At 35.0% G+C, this 19,282-nt stretch overlaps 1 protein-coding gene across 1 annotated transcript in view; it reads left to right on the top strand.

Moving 5' to 3' along the window:
* LOC149777698 (AP-3 complex subunit mu-1-like) overlaps nt 1–16,751 on the top strand; it is a 37,195-nt gene extending 20,444 nt beyond the window's left edge. The window contains exons 8-13 of the mRNA XM_089938748.1: nt 485–558; nt 4,603–4,708; nt 6,960–7,118; nt 11,585–11,635; nt 13,520–13,588; nt 14,103–16,751. Coding sequence (XP_089794874.1) covers nt 485–558; nt 4,603–4,708; nt 6,960–7,118; nt 11,585–11,635; nt 13,520–13,588; nt 14,103–14,168 — 525 coding nt within the window. The 3' untranslated portion in view covers nt 14,169–16,751. The remainder of the gene's footprint in view (nt 1–484; nt 559–4,602; nt 4,709–6,959; nt 7,119–11,584; nt 11,636–13,519; nt 13,589–14,102) is intronic.
* Nucleotides 16,752–19,282: the final 2,531 nt, after the last annotated feature.

The following is a 19,282-nucleotide window of genomic DNA, read 5'->3' as shown; positions in this document are numbered from 1 at the left end:
GTGTGATTTACCTTGATTGGTTACTTTGTATAAGACCATATAGTCATAACAATATTGATACTCTAATGTGTGATTTACCTTGATTGGTTACATTGTATAAGACCATAGAGTCATAACAGTATTGATACTCTATTGTGTGATTTACCTTGATTGGTTACATTGTATAAGACCATAGAGTTATAACAGTATTGATACTCTATTGTGTGATTTACCTTGTTTGGTTACATTGTATAAGACCATAGAGTCATAACAATATTGATACTCTAATGTGTGATTTACCTTGATTGGTTACATTGTATAAGACCATAGAGTCATAACAGTATTGATACTCTATTGTGTGATTTACCTTGATTGGTTACTTTGTATAAGACCATAGAGTCATAACAATATTGATACTCTAATGTGTGATTTACCTTGATTGGTTACATTGTATAAGACCATAGAGTCATAACAGTATTGATACTCTATTGTGAAATTGTTTCAGAGTGAGCGTGTACTTTCCTTTGTGCCTCCAGATGGAAATTTCAGACTTATATCCTACCACATCGCTTCAAACAAGTAAGTAAGATTTGAGAAACTTCAGACTTGTATCAGATTACATAGCTTCAGACGTAAGATTTTGAGAAACTTCAGACTTGTATCAGATTACATAACTTCAGACGTAAGATTTTGAGAAACTTCAGACTTGTATCAGATTACATAGCTTCAGACATAAGATTTTGAGAAACTTCAGACTTGTGTCAGATTACATAACTTCAGATGAGTAAGATTTGAGAAACTTCAGACTTGTGTCAGATTACATAACTTCAGACGTAAGATTTGAGAAACTTCAGACTTGTGTCAGATTACATAGCTTCAGACATAAGATTTTGAGAAACTTCAGACTTGTGTCAGATTACATAACTTCAGATGAGTAAGATTTGAGAAACTTCAGACTTGTGTCAGATTACATAGCTTCAGACATAAGATTTTGAGAAACTTCAGACTTGTGTCAGATTACATAACTTCAGATGAGTAAGATTTGAGAAACTTCAGACTTGTGTCAGATTACATAACTTCAGACGTAAGATTTGAGAAACTTCAGACTTGTGTCAGATTACTTAACTTCAGATGAGTAAGATTTGAGAAACTTCAGACTTGTGTCAGATTATATAGCTTCAGACGAGATAGATTTTGAGAAACTTCAGACTTGTGTCAGATTACATAACTTCAGATGTAAGATTTGAGAAACTTCAGACTTGTGTCAGATTACATAACTTCAGAAGTAAGATTTGAGAAACTTCAGACTTGTGTCAGATTACATAACTTCAGACGAGTAAGATTTGAGAAACTTCAGACTTGTGTCAGATTACATAACTTCAGATGAGTAAGATTTGAGAAACTTCAGACTTGTGTCAGATTACATAACTTCAGATGAGTAAGATTTGAGAAACTTCAGACTTGTGTCAGATTATATAGCTTCAGACGAGATTCATTTTGAGAAACTTCAGACTTGTGTCAGATTACATAACTTAGATGTAAGATTTAAGAAACTTCAGACTTGTGTCAGATTACATAACTTCAGACGAGTAAGATTTGAGCAACTTCAGACTTGTGTCAGATTACATAACTTCAGATGAGTAAGATTTGAGCAACTTCAGACTTACATGCTATCACATAGCTAACAACAAGTATGTTTGGGAATCTTCAGACTTTGATTCAATCACAGTTTCACGGAAGCAAGTTTTGAAAATGTTTCAGAGTACTCATGCAACTAAATCAGATTTCACTTTCAGATACATTAGGATTAATCTGCTACGGGTCCAGCCATTGCCTGAAAAATGAAAAAGTATTTTGGTATAAACAGCCTATAGACAAAGGGAAGCAACTCTTGCATGTTAACTCCCTTTCTAAACACTGGTTACCTTTATACCAGTGTGTAACCACTTTTCGCTTTCTCTTAATGCTGTAAACATGGATCTTCGGGAATCCAATTTTTGTGTGTTATATTGTGTAGTTCAGCCTTCAATTTTTTTTATTTCAGCAGTATAGTAAGTCAGAATGTTGCTTTATTTGGTGCAAAGAACACTTTTATAAAGTCAGTGAATGCGGAATATTGCAATTAACTGTTCGTTATTGTCATGATTTCAGTCAATAACATACAGTTTCACCTTTGAAATTTTTAACCAAGTATAAGAAGTGAAATGTTTAAAAGTTGAGGAGGGACAACAAGACAGGTCTACAGAAACAGTTGCTTGTTGACACACACACACACACACACGCACACACTTGAAGAAGCTCAAGAGCCATAAAAACGAGTATGCTCCAAAACATCAGAGCATGAATCTTTAAACATACACCGCATGTCTCATTTGTTTATTAGTCTTATGCCATTATAAATGTGATTACAGTATTTCATCTATAATAAGACCTAGTAGACAAATGGCAAACTATATCAGTCTTGTGTCCTTTTACACATAAAAGTATACATCGTGGCATTAATTTGGGCATGACGATATTTCAGATCAAACCAGTATTCCAGATTAGTGGGTCTGGATACTACATTTGATTGGTAAAGAAACAATACTTTTAAGACTTATTACCCTTCCCAGTATACCAGTTAAAAAGTTAAATAAAAGAAAGATTCTTGAGCATCAAATACATGAAAATTAGACGTTGATTTTGGTGTACAGTGCAATTTAAAATAAATTATGAGTTTAAAATGAAAAAAAAAATTTGGACTGGGTGCCACAATATCATCTGATGTACATTTAGTTTATAAATGAAGTCTCAAAATGTACATGATGGATCTGTAAAACAAGAGCTTAGTTATGCAGAACATTTCTTTTGTATGTACCATCGATGCTTGTTTATAAGTCAAGTCCGTCTACATTCTGCACAGAACCAGATCTGCTGTCAAAATAATGTGTTGGCAGCAACCACTCTCGGTGGCTCAAGTAGTTTGAGTTTCTGTTTTGAACCATGGCCATGTCGTACCAAAGACTTAAAAAAAATTATACTAATAGCCGCCTAGCTTGGCGCTCGGCATTAAGAGGTTGGTGTTAGGATTGGTTGTTCTGGTATCAGGGTAATGTAACTGGGTGGGAAGTGATGCTACATGTCTGTGCCATGATGCCCCAGTACTAGACATCACTATAAACTACCACACTACAACGTAATAGTGATATGACTGAATTTTTTTTAAAGCAGTGCTGGCAGATCTAGGTCTATGCAGTTTGTTGGGAATAATCAGTAGTACAGACAACATAGACCCTGATCTGCCAGCATATAATGCAAAAACAGATCAGGTTCTGCATGGTTTGCAGTAGGACTCAACTTATGAGTGAGGATATACAGTAGAAGAAATGACATTGATACTTATAGTTATGTATTTGGCATTCAAGTGACTATATAAAGCTCTTTACCATTTTCTATTTCAGTACCGTAGCTATCCCCATACAACTGTCATTTTCTTTATCAGTACTGTCGCTATCCCCATACAACTGTCATTTTCTTTCTCAGTACCGTAGCTATCCCCATACAACTGTCATGTTCTTTCTCAGTACTGTAGCTATCCCCATACAACTATATCATTTTCTTTTTCAGTACTGTAGCTATCCCCATACAACTGTCATTTTCTTTCTCAGTACCATAGCTATCCCCATACAACTACATCATTTTCTTTTTCAGTACTGTAACTATCCCCATACAACTGTCATTTTCTTTATCAGTACTGTTGCTATCCCCCTACAACTTCAACATTTTCTGTTTCAGTACTTTAGCTATCCCCATACAACTTCAACATTTTCTTTATCAGTACTGTCGCTATCCACATACAACTTCATCATTTTCTTTGTCGGTACTGTAGCTATCCCCATACAACTTCATCATTTTCTACTTCAGTACTGTAGCTATCCACATACAACTATATGTGTGTGTGTAATTTGGATTTTTATCATACTTTTAACAATTTTTCAGTCATATCGCTACGATGTCTGCAATGTGGCAGTTTATGGTGATGTCTAGCACTGGGGCGTCATGCCACAGACATGTAGCACAATATCCCACCCAGTCACATTATCCTGATACCAGGCTGACCAGTCCTAACACTAACCTCTTAATGCTGAGCGCCAAGCAAGGCAGCTGATAGTACCATTTTTTTAAGTCTTTGGTGTGACTTGGCCGGGAATTGAACCCGAGATCTCCCACATCTGAGGCAGATGCTCTAACCACAAGGCCACTGGAGCAATCATATACAACTATCTTTATTTTCTTTTTCAGTACGGTAGCTATCCCCATACAACTATGTCATTTTCTATTTCAGTACTGTAGTTATCCCCATACAGCTGTCATTTTCTATTTCAGTACCGTAGCTATCCCCATACAACTATGTCATTTTCTTTTTCAGTACCATAGCTATCCCCATACAACAATGTCATTTTCTTTTTCAGTACTGTAGCTATCCCCATACAACTATGTCATTTTCTTTTTCAGTACTGTACCTATCCCCATACAACTTTGTCAGTTTCTACTTCAGTACTGTAGCTATCCCCATATATCTTCGTCATTTTCTTTGTCAGTACTGTAGCTATCCCCATACAACTACATCATTTTCTTTTTCAGTTCTGTAGCTATCCCCATTCAACTTCGTCATAATATTTTGTACAGAGAAGGAAGTGCAGGCAAGTTTGATGTTCAATTCAGTCCCAAGCAAACCATGGGAAAAACAGTAAGTACTAATATATTTATTGAAGTTTAATTAAACATTTCATATGTTTTCCCTTTGGATTCTCAAAATATCCTCTCATGTGAGATTACAAGATCTTACTTACAATAACTTTGATAAGGAGCCTTACTTAGTTGATTCAGACAGCCTCATTCAGGTGATTCATTTGATTCAAAGGGGTAAGGAAAGGGACATTATTCAGTTGATTCAAAGGGGTAAGGAAAGGGACATTATTCAGTTGATTCAAAGAGGTAAGGAAAGGGGCCATATTCAGTTGATTCAAAGGGGTATGGAAAGGAACCTTATTCAGTTGTTTCAAAGGGGTAAGGAATTTTGGCCTTATTCAGTTGATTCAAAGAGGTAAGGAAAGGGGCCTTATTCAGATGATTCAAAGGGGTAAGGAAAGGGGCCTTATTCAGTTGATTCGGACAAATAGGTAAGGAAAGGGACCCTATTCAGTTGATTCAAACGGGTAAGGAAAGGGGCCTTATTCAGTTGATTCAAACGGGTAAGGAAAGGGGCCTTATTCAGTTGATTCGGACAAATAGGTAAGGAAAGGGACCTTATTCAGTTGATTCAGAGGGGTAAGGAAAGGGGCCTTAATCAGTTGATTCGGACAGAGGAGTAAGTAAAGGGACCTTATTCAGTTGATTCAGACTAAGGGGTAAGGAAAGGGGCCTTATTCAGTTGATTCGGACAAAGGGGTAAGGAAAGGGGCCTTATTCAGTTGATTCAAAGGGGTAAGGAAAGGAGCCTTATTCAGTTGATTCAGACTAAGGGGTAAGGAAAGGGGCCTTATTCAGTTGATTCATACAAAGGGGTAATGAAAGGGGCCTTATTCAGTTGATTCAGAGAAAGGGGTAAGGAAAGGGGCCGTATTCAGTTGATTCAGACAAAGGGGTAAGGAAAGGGGCCTTGTATAGTTGATTCAGACAAAGAGCTGTGCAAAGGGACCTTATTCAGACAATTGAAAGAGTTATACTAATGGGCCTTATTCAGTTGATTCAGACAAGGAGTAGGTAAAGGGACCTTATTCAGTTAATTCAGAGAAAGGGGTAAGGAAATGGGCCTTTTTTCAGTTGATTCAGACAAGGAGTAAGTAAAGGGACCTTATTCAGTTGATTCAGAGAAAGGGGTAAGGAAAGGGCCTTATTCAGTTGATTCAGACAAACGGGTAAGGAAAGGGGCCTAATTCAAAAGGTCTAAAGGTCAAGGGTTTCAGTCAGGGTAGGTCTTGTAATACAATGATAGTTTTCACACAGTATGTTTAGTTCAAGACTGTATATGTTGATCAGCAGTCGATGTCATTGAGGTCTCTAGCTTCATTGAGGTCATTGAGACGTGTTGGTCTCTAGCATCCATGGTGAGCCATACCCTACTAGTGCCGTAGCGAACCATTTAACATCAGATGGATGTAAAATGTGCCATTCATCACATTCCTGTTTTTCTTTGTCCTAGCACATGTAAAATGGCTGTTGTTTACTGTAGGGTCTGTCTTCTAAGTGAAATATCACTTTAACTGTGATTTTCAGATCAAAAGGTCAAATCAACAGAGTTTGATTTTAGAGTGTTGGTAATGTATTTCATTTTAAATGTCTACAGTCATTTTGATTGTCTGTATTGAGTAAGTCAAATAACCTACAGTGTTCCAGGGAAAAATCTTATATCCAAAACTCTCTTTTATTGCAAAGAAATTTGTTTGAATGTCAGAAAATACTTCCTTTTTAATAGAGCTCAAAGAAATTTGAAGTCAATTTTAGAAAAACACAACATAAATATTACGATGAACAATATTGCAGTTCTTAAAAAAAGTGTTGGAAAGAAATGCTTTATGACTCCTGAGTAAACAAATAAACAGGGTTTCATTTGCATTGATACAGACTGGAAGTAAACCTAGGTTACAATGCATGGTCATGCGTTACTAATGTTCATATTGATTCTGTCAATGGACCCCTGGGTTTTTGTAGAATAAGGCCCCTTTCCTTACCCCTTTGAATCACTCTACTGTCTATAAAGACCACATTCAGCCAGTCCCTTATGTACTGTATATGAAAGAACACATGTCTATAAAAACCACTTTTAGCTAGTACCTTGTTTGCTGTCTATATAGCGAATTCATTCAGTTTTCATAGCAGCCATAAACAAATTGTTTTGGGTATTTCAAATCTTTTCTTGTGGTAACCACAAAATAAAAATAAAATGTTGTGCCAGCATACAGAAGTGAATCCACAGTAGTTTCTTGTGTCTGTTTCAGGTTGAAAATGTTGTATTAGAGTGTACATTCCCCAAGTCTGTGTTGAATGTCACACTCACCCCTACACAAGGCAAATATTCATTTGACCCTGTTGGCAAGGTCATGACTTGGGATGTTGGGAGGATAGAACCATCCAAGTATCCAGGTATTAAAGGAAATGTAAGTTGGCCAATATTTTTAAATATTGAATGTAAAAACCAATGGAAGTTTAGTTGTCATATTTGAACATACATAATTTCTGAAGACATGTCAATAGCGGCAATAAGCATATTAGTTTCAGTGTTAAGATCTGCTTTCTTTGCATACTATAATATGAGAGGGAGTGTGTGTGTGTGTGCATTTGTCTGTATTTGTGTGATTTGGATTTTCAGTGTGGCTTTAACAATTTTTCAGTCATATCGCCACAATGTCTGCAGTGTGGCAGTTTATAGTAATGTCTAGCACTGGGGCATCATGCCGCAGACATGTATCATCACGTCCCACCCAGTTACATTATCTTGACACCGGGGTGACCAGTCCTAACACTAACCTCTTAATGCTGAGTGCCTGGTGAGGCAGCTGTATGTACCATTTTGTATAAGTCTTTGGCATGACTTGGCCAGGGTTCAAACCTGTGACCTCCTGCATCCTTGGCAAATGCTCTAACCACTTAGGCCACCAGAGTGGTAAATAATATGAGAGGGATAAATTACATACAGTAATATAGGGATATTAAATTATACCATAATATGAGAGGGATATTAAATTACATACAATAATATGGGCGGGATCTTGCATTACACACCAGAATTTAGGAATATTAAATTAAAATTTGAGAGGGACATTAAATTACATACCTTAATATGATAGAGACATTAAATTATATACCATAATATGAGAGGGGTATTAAATTGCATACCATGATATGAGAAGGATATTAAGTTACTTGATAATATGAGAGGGATATTAAATTGCATACCATAATATGAGAGGGGTATTAAATTGCATACCATAATATAAGAGGGATATTAAATTACATAATATAATATGAGAGGGATATCAGATTACATGATAATATGAGAGGGATATTAAATTGCATACCATAATATGAGAGGGGTATTAAATTGCATACCATAATATGAGAGGGGTATTAAATTGCCTATCATAATATGAGAGGGGTATTAAATTGCATACCATAATATGAGAGGGGTATTAAATTGCATACAATAATATAAGAGGGATATTAAATTACATAATATAATATGAGAGGGATAGCAGATTACATGATAATATGAGAGGGATATTAAATTGCATACCATAATATGAGAGGGGTATTAAATTGCATACCATAATATAAGAGGGATATTAAATTACATAATATAATATGAGAGGGATATCAGATTACATGATAATATGAGAGGGATATTAAATTGCATACCATAATATGAGAGGGATATTAAATTGCATACCATAATATGAGAGGGATATTAAATTGCATACCATAATATGAGAGGGGTATTAAAAAACTCATGCCATAAAATGAGAGGGATATTAAATTGCATACCATAATATGAGAGGGGTATTAAATTGCATACAATATGAGAGGGATATTAAATTAATATGATCTTGTTGTTGTTGTGGGGTTTAACACCATTTTTCAGCACAAGATAGGCTATTCATGGCAACCAGTATTAATGGTGGAGAAAGAACCTGGGAAAACCCCGGAAAGAACCACCAACCCACGAGAAGCTACTGGCAAGCTTTCTCACATACCCACATAGGCCGAACCTGAGACTCGAACCCATGCAAAGAGAGGTATGATGGCAGTAATCCGTAACGGTGAGCACTTTCGACCACTCTGGGCCCCATGATAATGTGATGGGGATATTACATTTGTTGCCATAATATAGAGATATTAAATTGCATACCATAATATGAGATGGATATTAAATTACATACCATTATATGAGAGGGCTATTAAATTATGTATGATAGTATAATACAGATGTTAAATTACATACCATTCTTTGAGAGGTATTGTAAATTACATATGACAATATCAGAGGGATATTAAATTAATTATGTACATTAATATGGGAGATATAATAAATTACATATGATAGTATGAGATGGTTATTAAATTGCATACCATAATGTGAGAGTGATGTTAAAATGCATCACATTGTATGTGAGGGATATTAAATTACTTACCATGATATGGGAGGGATATTAAATTACATACCATGATATGGGAGGAATCTTAAATGATATGCCATGATATGAGAGGGATATTAAATGACATACCATGATATGAGAGGAGTATTAAATGACATACCATGATATGGGAGAAATATTAAATTACATACAATAATAGAGAGGGATATTAAATTGCATAGTTTGCCTTAATATGAGATGTATGTGAGGGATATTAAATTATATACCATGATATGAGAGGGATCTTAAATTACATACCTTAATATTAGAGGGATATTAAATTACATACCATGATATGAGAGGGATGTTAAATTACATACCTTAATATGAGATGGATATTAAATTACATACCATAATAGAGAGGGATATTAAATTACATACCTTAATATGAGAGGGATATTAAATTACATACCATAATAGAGAGGGATATTAAATTGCATCATTTACCTTAATATGAGAGGGATATTAAATTATATACCATGATATGAGAGGGATATTAAATTACATACCTTAATATTAGAGGGATATTAAATTACATACCATGATATGAGAGGGATGTTAAATTACATACCTTAATATGAGATGGATATTAAATTACATACCATAATAGAGAGGGATATTAAATTACATACCTTAATATGAGATGGATATTAAATTACATACCATAATAGAGAGGGATATTAAATTACATACCATAATAGAGAGGGATATTAAATTGCATAGTTTACCTTGATATGAGAGGGATATTAAATTATATACCATGATATGAGAGGGATATTAAATTACATACCTTAATATTAGAGGGATATTAAATTACATACCATGATATGAGAGGGATGTTAAATTACATGCCATGATATGAGAGGGATATTAAATTACCATGATATGAGAGGGATATTAAATTACATACCATGATATGAGAGGGATGTTAAATTACATACCTTAATATGAGATGGATATTAAATTACATACCATAATAGAGAGGGATATTAAATTACATACCTTAATATGAGAGGGATATTAAATTACATACCATAATAGAGAGGGATATTAAATTGCATAGTTTACCTTGATATGAGAGGGATATTAAATTATATACCATGATATGAGAGGGATATTAAATTACATACCTTAATATTAGAGGGATATTAAATTACATACCATGATATGAGAGGGATGTTAAATTACATGCCATGATATGAGAGGGATATTAAATTACCATGATATGAGAGGGATATTAAATTACATACCATGATATGAGAGGGATGTTAAATTACATACCTTAATATGAGATGGATATTAAATTACATACCATAATAGAGAGGGATATTAAATTACATACCTTAATATGAGAGGGATATTAAATTACATACCATAATAGAGAGGGATATTAAATTGTATAGTTTACCTTGATATGAGAGGGATATTAAATTATATACCATGATATGAGAGGGATATTAAATTACATACCTTAATATTAGAGGGATATTAAATTACATACCATGATATGAGAGGGATGTTAAATTACATACCATGATATGAGAGGGATATTAAATTACCATGATATGAGAGGGATATTAAATTACATACCATGATATGGGAGGAATATTAAATGACATGCCATGATATGAGAGGAGTATTAAATGACATGCCATGATATGGGAGAGATATTAAATGACATGCCATGATATGGGAGGAATATTAAATTACCATGATATGAGAGGAATATTAAATTACATACCATGATATGGGAGGAATCTTAAATGATATGCCATGATATGAGAGGGATATTAAATGACATACCATGATATGGGAGGAATATTAAATGACATGCCGTGATATGGGAGGGATATTAAATTACATGCTATTATATGAGAGGGATATTAAATTACGTACCATGATATGAGGGATATTAAATTACATACCATGATATGAGAGGAATATTAAATGACATACTATAAAATGAAAGGGATAGTAACAAAAATCATGCTGTTAATTTAATGCACTTTTATACCTACTTCCTGGAGTTGAGTCAGTTGTCAGATTACTAGCATTAATGACTTAAATTCAGTCACTTAATATTGACTAACTCAGTAGTAATTGAATCAGAGAGGGTGAAATGAGTTGAGTCAGTTTTCTCTTACTACTTGACTAATCCACCCTGAGTTGCATTTAACTGAAGTATGGTCAAAAAGTTAGTTTTGATTAGGACAGTTACCACAGTTACTACAGTTTTTAGAGCTGTTCCCTAAAATGTGTCTCACATAAGTATCACAATTTTCAACCACAGCTTTTTGCCTCTATTAATTTCAGCTTATTTTGTCTAGACATGTTAGCTGGTAACTTGATTACTCTCACCATTAAGAATTAACACATATCAAAGGACGAGTACATCTAGAACTTTACATTGTGCATATTTTTGTCATTTTCAGATTAGTCTTCAAACAGGTGCTCCAATACCAGAGGCTAATCCCCCATTAACAGTGAGTATTGGGAGAGTTCATGTGCATAATACATAATATACTGATAAATGATACATAACTCCAATTAATTGATTTCTTTCAATCTGATATAGACATCTGTGTCTTGCAGTCTGAAAACTGGAGTTATTAGATGCTCATTTTTTTTCACCATTAACTTTATATTGTCAGAATCGTGTAGTATTTTTCCATACTAAATGGCTTCATTCTGCAAGACATTAGGAACTCCTTTTTAAATATACCATGTATACTCTTGTACTGGATGCTTTAGCTTTTTATTGAGGGGGCCCCGAGTGACCGAGTGGTCTAAAGCGCTTGCCGTTACGGATCACTGCCATCTCGCCGCTGTCGGTGTAGGTTTGAGTCTCGGATTTGGTCAGTGTGGGTATGTGAGAAAGCTTGCCAGAAGCTTCTTGAGGGTCGGTGGTTCTTTCCAGGGATTTCCCAGGTTCTTCCTTCACCGTTAATACTGGCCACCATGTATAGCCTATTGTGTGCTGAAAAATGGCGTGAAACCCTAGAACAACAACAAAAAACAAAGCTTTTTATTGATTAGATTTGTGAATGGACTAAACAAGCTGTTTTATCCTTTTGACAGATATGATTAAGTTAAAAATATGGACGAATTCACTGGGTCACAAACGAAACTTACAAACAAGTGAATGAACATGATATTTGCAATGTCAGTAACAAATGTGAGAGACACAGTAATTGAAAACATCATTCTGATATTTAAACTTATGTAGGAGAAATATTCCTAACTTTTCACAAATATAATGGTTCAGACTATGACTGGGACCCTGAGTGGCCAAGTGGTCTAAGGCACTCTCCGTTAGGGATCACTGCCATCTCACCTCTGTCTGTGTGGGTTCCAGTCTCGGATTCAGCCAATGTGGGTATGTGAGAAAGCTTGCCAGTAGCTTCTCGTAGGTCAGTGGTTCTTTCTGGGGTTTTCCTGGGTTCTTCCTCCACCATTAATAATGGCTGCCATGTATAGCCTATCATGTGCTCAAAAATGGCGTTAAACTCTACAACAACAACATCAGACTATGACCAGTGCTCACATGGGTCTCTAAAAATAGCATAGAAAAACGTATTGAGGCCAAGGGCTATTGCGTATCTGTCAGAGACATGCATTTTACAAGTCAGTCAAATCACTAAATTCAAGAACAAAATGTAACTTAAGGCTTTGGTAGGAAGCTAGGAGCACCAGAGCCAAGATGACACAAATCTCCAGTGGCTAAATGGACAACAGCTGCTTTGCAATTTTCCCCATTTAACTATTTTGATACAGTGTTAGGCTAGCAATAGAATCAATACAAAGGTCTGGGATCCCTCCAACAGTGAGCATGTGAATTACAGGGCATAAACATGTCTTCTTTAGCTGGTAATAAGAATAGCAATAAATATACTTACATTCATGCATCTTCAATTTCCTCAAAAAGTACTTAGTTCTGCAAATATGAATGGCCCATGTCCTTTGTTCCAAAACTTTATACTGTAATTTGGACTACATTTCCAGCTGAAATCAGATTCTCTTAGCTGCACTCAAAATGAAATGAATGTGATTTTCGATAGTGTCTTTTGGATAATTTCAATTAAAGAATTAATGTTTCGCACATTCTGATTCCAAACAATCAGTGACAGAACATAAACATGAGGTGTGGTGAATGTATGGCTTGTTGGATAAATGAATGCATGGCTTGCTGGATAAATGAATATATGGCTTGATGGATAAATGAATATATGGCTTGATGGATAAATGAATATATGGCTTGACGGATCATTGAATGTATGGCTTGTTAGATAAATAGAGAGATGGATCATGAGTCTTGTTGCAATATTTTTTATTATGCCATTTCAACATATATTGCTTTTTATTTCTAGTTACACTTTTCGATCAGTCAGCTGGCATTATCGGGTTTAAAGGTCAACAGATTAGATATGTATGGAGAGGTAGGTTTATTAGTGAGCTAATATTTTTTTTTAATTTGCTTGGACATGTTTAAATGCCATACACCATTTTGGTTTTTATGTACTAAGGACCGTCACTCCATTGTTACCATCATTGCTTTTAAAACTTTTTATGTTTTAACTTTTATCAACTAAATAGGTGGCAATGACATTTTTGAATTCTCAAATAATTCCACTTTTTAAGGTATAGGTCAACATTTTAGGATTTATTTTACAGGACCTTTCCAAATTCTGTTGTGATTTAATTTAAGATAGTTTTGCTTTGTCTTTTTTTAATCCCCAGACTTGCACAAAAGCATAATTGAATTTATGACTTACTTTTTCTTTTATATCTTGGAAGACACTTCAGCAATGAATAAAAACTCCAATTGAAAAGGAAATTTTGTGTCAAAGAATATTGTTTCATATAATTTAAGATTGGACAATGTTTATCACTTGATTAATTTCTCATTATTTGTTTAACGATCTATTTTCATTATCTATTTACTGTTTTCAGAAATATAAGCCGTTCAAGGGAGTTAAGTATCTTACTAAAGCAGGAAAGTTCCAGGTCAGGACATGAGGAATTAAACTTGGTCGGAATGAAGCAGATTGACAGAGTTCAAGACTTCATAATGTACATGTGACAGTACATTTTAAAATGAATGAGTAAAAGTAAATGTCATGTTGTAAAGAAAAGATTTGCTTCAAGTGGAATTATTTATTATGATTGAATTGTATTGTAGATATTAAATGTGTCATGAAAAATGTGCATCTGAAATTAAATTAATTTAATTAAGTTTACATGGTTTTTTTGGGGGGGTTGGGTTGTCAAGCCTACTGTGGAATGCCCCAGTGACATAATTATGCTTCCTAGGTCAAAAATATTTGGGTGTGGAGGTGGATATAAACAAAATTAACTTACTGGAAAGACTTAATTGAATTCTGTCAAAGATAGGCCAGGTAAAGACTGATCATATAATCTCTTCCTAACAGAATTATCTTTGGGTGTCTAGCTAATGGAGTTATTTTAAGAATTTCCAAATTATGAGATAGATGTAATTGGAATAGTGGATTTTTGATTTATCAGGATTCTGTCACTGTTGTCAGGGCATATAATTGGAATAGTGGAGTTGTTGATTTATCAAGATTCTGTTACTGTTGTCAGGGCATATCAGATTGCAAGAATCGAATCGCCTCTTAGGGGCTTAACAGATTTCTTTTAGCAGATATGCAAAGGGAAGGAATGTTCATAAAATCACTTCTGGTAAGTCTCTAAGCATAATAGACTCTGTGCACCTTCCTGTATGTTTTAAGGAGTGACTAATGAAGGCAACCTTTTCAGCTAGGAATGTATCCCATGATGTTCTGTTCACCCAGGAATGTAACCCACAATGTTCTATTCATCTGAGAATGAGTCCCATGATGTTCTCTTTGCCAGGAATGTGTTCCATGATGTTCTTTTTGCCAGGAATGTGTCCCATGATGTTCTCTTTGCCTGGAATGTGTTCCATGATGTTCTGTTCACCCAGGAATGTGTCCCATGATGTTCTATTTGCCTGGAATGTGTCCCATGATGTTCTCTTCACCCAGGAATGTGTCCATGATGTTCTATTTGCCTGGAATGTGTTCCATGATCTGTTCACCCAGGAATGTGTCCCATGATGTTCTATTTGCCTGGAATGTGTACCATGATGTTCTGTTCACCCTGGAGTGTGTCACATGATGGTTCTAGCTTAGACTTGTGGCTTTTTTTTAAAAAAAAAGATGATTCTGCATGTCAGCACACCATTTTTGGAAATATTGTCAAAAAGTTGAAAGCAGGACATAGCAGTCACTTTTCCAGCAGCAATGGTGAGATTGTCGTTGGTAACAGTTTTGATTGTTTGCTCTGCATGCAAGCTTGGCTGATTTAGTACATGTATAAGCATGTATATACTATAGACCTGTTGTATTTCTGTTTATGTCTTAATCAAGTTTCTAAATCTAGATTGTCTAAGTGCTCAGTAGTAACTTACAATTTGGAGAGATTAAAGTTTCTATTTAGTTTTTTTCAAAATATTCTAAATGTGCTTAATGAGTTTTCAATTGTGACATATCCATATTGAAAAGTCCATGCAGCAAAGCATAACACAGAGATTTTCAATGTGTATGTGAGTTAACATAGATATTCTACATGGGTGTGACAGAGATAACAGAGATATTCTACATGGGTGTGACAGATAACACAGATTGTACATGGGTGTGACAGAGATAACACAGATTGTACATTGGTGTGACAGATAACACAGATTGTACATCAGTGTGACAGAGATAACATTCTACATGGGTGTGACAGAGATAACACAGATTGTACATGGGTGTGACAGAGATAACACAGATTGTACATGGGTGTGACAGATAACATATTGTACATCGGTGTGACAGATAACACAGATTGTACATCGGTGTGACAGATAACACAGACTGTACATTGGTGTGACAGATAACAGATTGTACATGGGTATGAGACAACAGCTTGTGTGTGGATGTAAGAGATAAGATTGTGCATAGGTGTCAGAGAGATAACAGATTGTACATAAGTGTGAGAGAGATACAAATTGAGATTTGGTAGTTGTCTTTTTAAACAAGCCTAGTATTATTTAATAGCCTCATATTGGATATGTTCATTATAATTTACCTTATTTTGCCGTTTATGTGAAGAGTTGGTATTGAGTTGTAGTGTAATTCATTATTGATTCTTCGACATCCCATAAATATATATTTAGCCCAATGTGTCTATGTGAAAGAAATTTTATTTTATTTTGGTCACATTCAGTCATTTGCTGCAATACTGTTTAATTAGTCATGTACATGTAAATAAAGGGGGATCAGGTCGGTGGGGTAGAGTCCACTTTAGTACAAGAATATTTGGCTTGTACTATGCTTATTTGAAATGGTGTATTGTCAATAGATTTAAATCTTGTCAATGTATGGTATACATAGTTTATCGGGACCAAGCAATTATTTTTGACAATAAAATGTAACTGTTTTTGATGCATGTTTTTGTTCTTTCTGTGGAAGGTCTCACCATATCATATTGTCTGTGGAAAATTTCTCAAGCTGTCACCATGTCATATTTTCTGATGATGTATATGGTATGCATAAAATATATTTATCAACATAAGACTGTTTTTTTTTCTCCCCTAATTTGTTTTAGTTCCACTGCTTATAGACCATAATACCCTATGTAGTGGCCTCTTGTCTAGTGTCCATCGGCACAAGTTTGTTATTGTTACTTTCCTAAACTACTGGGAGGATTACCATCAAATTTTACACACACACACACACACACACACACAAACACGGGGTGAAACGATACACCTGTACCGAGTATTGATATGATTGTCTATACTTATTAGTTGTCAGTGACTTTTTTTATTAAACATTTTAGGCCATTTAAGGCTGCGCCATTTAATTAGTCGCAGCCACCAGTAGATTATTTTGATGAAATGAATATCTTCTTAATTTCAGTTATTTCATTCTGGTTATTCAGTTCATCTTAACCCCAATAGGGGTATACAACTTCTGACGCACATGTTCTCACAAAGCTAAATATTTTGAGAAAATAAATGAAGATTGCATTCTAATTTTAAATTGTATGTATTTTACTTTGGCTCGGAATTCTGTCCTTTAACATTTGCTGAAAAAGTAACTTACCAGCATACTATCTACTTTGTCCATCCAGCATGTACATCGAACTAAAAATAACCCTCTGGTATATCCATCACCACTTTCTCATCTCCAATAATCTGATATACTTCAGAAGTTTAAAAATTATTGTCATCACAACTATCATCAGCCAGTATTTGCCAGATGAAATAGTTGTCGGAAAATTAACCCCACTGGGAATCGATCTTTTGGGTTTTTCTAGTAGCTGCATATTTAATATGTATTTGTAAAACTACCTTAATGCAGGGGTGCCCACAGAGTTTTTTTTCAGGAGGACAGGGGCGAACATGGAGTTATCAACTCTTATATTTTTGGAGGTAAAATCAGGAGGGAATGTGCAAGTGCCACACCTTGCTCCCATGTGCAGGCGCCCATGCCTTAATGCAAGGGTCAAATAATGACATAATGCTAGTTTCAGGGCACAATGTGTCAATCAAATTCAGTTTAACAACCTTTAATGTCGAGCTAAAAGACCCTAATATGTAAATAGTTGCCTACCCGAAAAACATGTCATGACTAGCACTACGATACATCTACCTACACAACTAATGTCACATAAAGCACTTTAAAGGTCAATGGTTAAGTTAAAATTGCATACTGTGCTGAGTACCTTTTCATATGCACAACTTTCAGCTAATTTACACAAGTCAAATCACTTCTCCAAATGCATGAATTCTAACAAATGTGGCATGATTTATGCACCCTGGCAGGATAATTTATCAAGTTATATATTTTACAGAACAATTACTGATCACTTTTACGCTAAGTTTCTCTGTTGCTAAGCCAGTACTTCCTGTTTGTCACGTAGCAGATAAGCTGCATCATGCTCTGATTGGTGGTTATTGTTTTCCTGAACATACAATGACCACCAATTAAAATTCAATTTAACATATTTCACTGCATGATGCCATTAGTGTAGTTTTTAAATTTGTCCAAAGTAGACAAGACACAAATCGATAAAGAAAACTAAGAAAAGTGGTTAATACATGGTGAATGAAGTACTTGATTATATGGATCATATCTTTATGCTGAACAAGCTGTTAGGATAAAATTATTAATGGATGGAACTGGCAGGGAGGGTGAGGATATTGTGAATCACATCACTTTGTGTTAATTTGTAGAGGGACAGTGAGAGTTGTCAAGTGTTTTCACTTTTACTAACAAAAATGTGCCTTCAACAGCTGTCTCAGATTAATCCTCACTTTAAAGAATAGGAGGGCAAATTATTGACTACTGCCAAGGATTAAAATAACCTGCATACGGTATTGATTCTCCACATGTATCAACGTGTTTCATTACAAGGAAAGTATTGATGCATCAGTGCATCGATGAATTGTGGCACACCTAACAGTCACACACAGACACACACACACACATCCCAAGGTATATGTGGTTGATATATGAAAATGGCAACCATCAGACATTCATGGATGCCATCTTTATATATGCTACCAGGTTGTGAGTGTGCAAATCATGCAAAATTTGTACAAATTCACACACCTGGAAAGCAGTAATACATGGTTTACTCCCGCAAATTAGCTACGTATTATACAATTTTTATTTAACTGTTACCCATTAAATAGTCCATGAAATCAAACCCACAAATCTGTGCTGACAGAGATGGATGATTTATGGGTATGATGTCGCCTATTCATTAAAATGTGCAATTTTACTGCATGCAAATATTTCTGGAACACACCTGGATACAATTTAGACAAGTATTAGGTAACACCCATACTTAGCACTAAATTCAAAATGGCCAAAGAACATGGGGGTGCTCTATTCCATGTCGATTCACAAGTCATTAAACATACGACTTGATCCAGAAATATTATGTACATATCAACAAATGAACCCTTCAACCAACAAGTCACAAGATACAAGAAATACCAATTCTTAAAATGTACACTGACATGTTGCTGACAGATCTGTCAGCAGATGGCTGCACACTTTAATGAACAGGTGACAAATCATCATTATTATCAA

This window comes from Sinohyriopsis cumingii, chromosome 17 (genome assembly GCF_028554795.1).
Source record: "Sinohyriopsis cumingii isolate HCF-2022 chromosome 17, ASM2855479v2, whole genome shotgun sequence".
NCBI lineage: Eukaryota > Metazoa > Mollusca > Bivalvia > Unionida > Unionidae > Sinohyriopsis > Sinohyriopsis cumingii.
The sequence above is the reverse complement of the archived record's forward strand: the minus strand, read 5'-3'. Positions and strand labels throughout refer to the sequence as shown.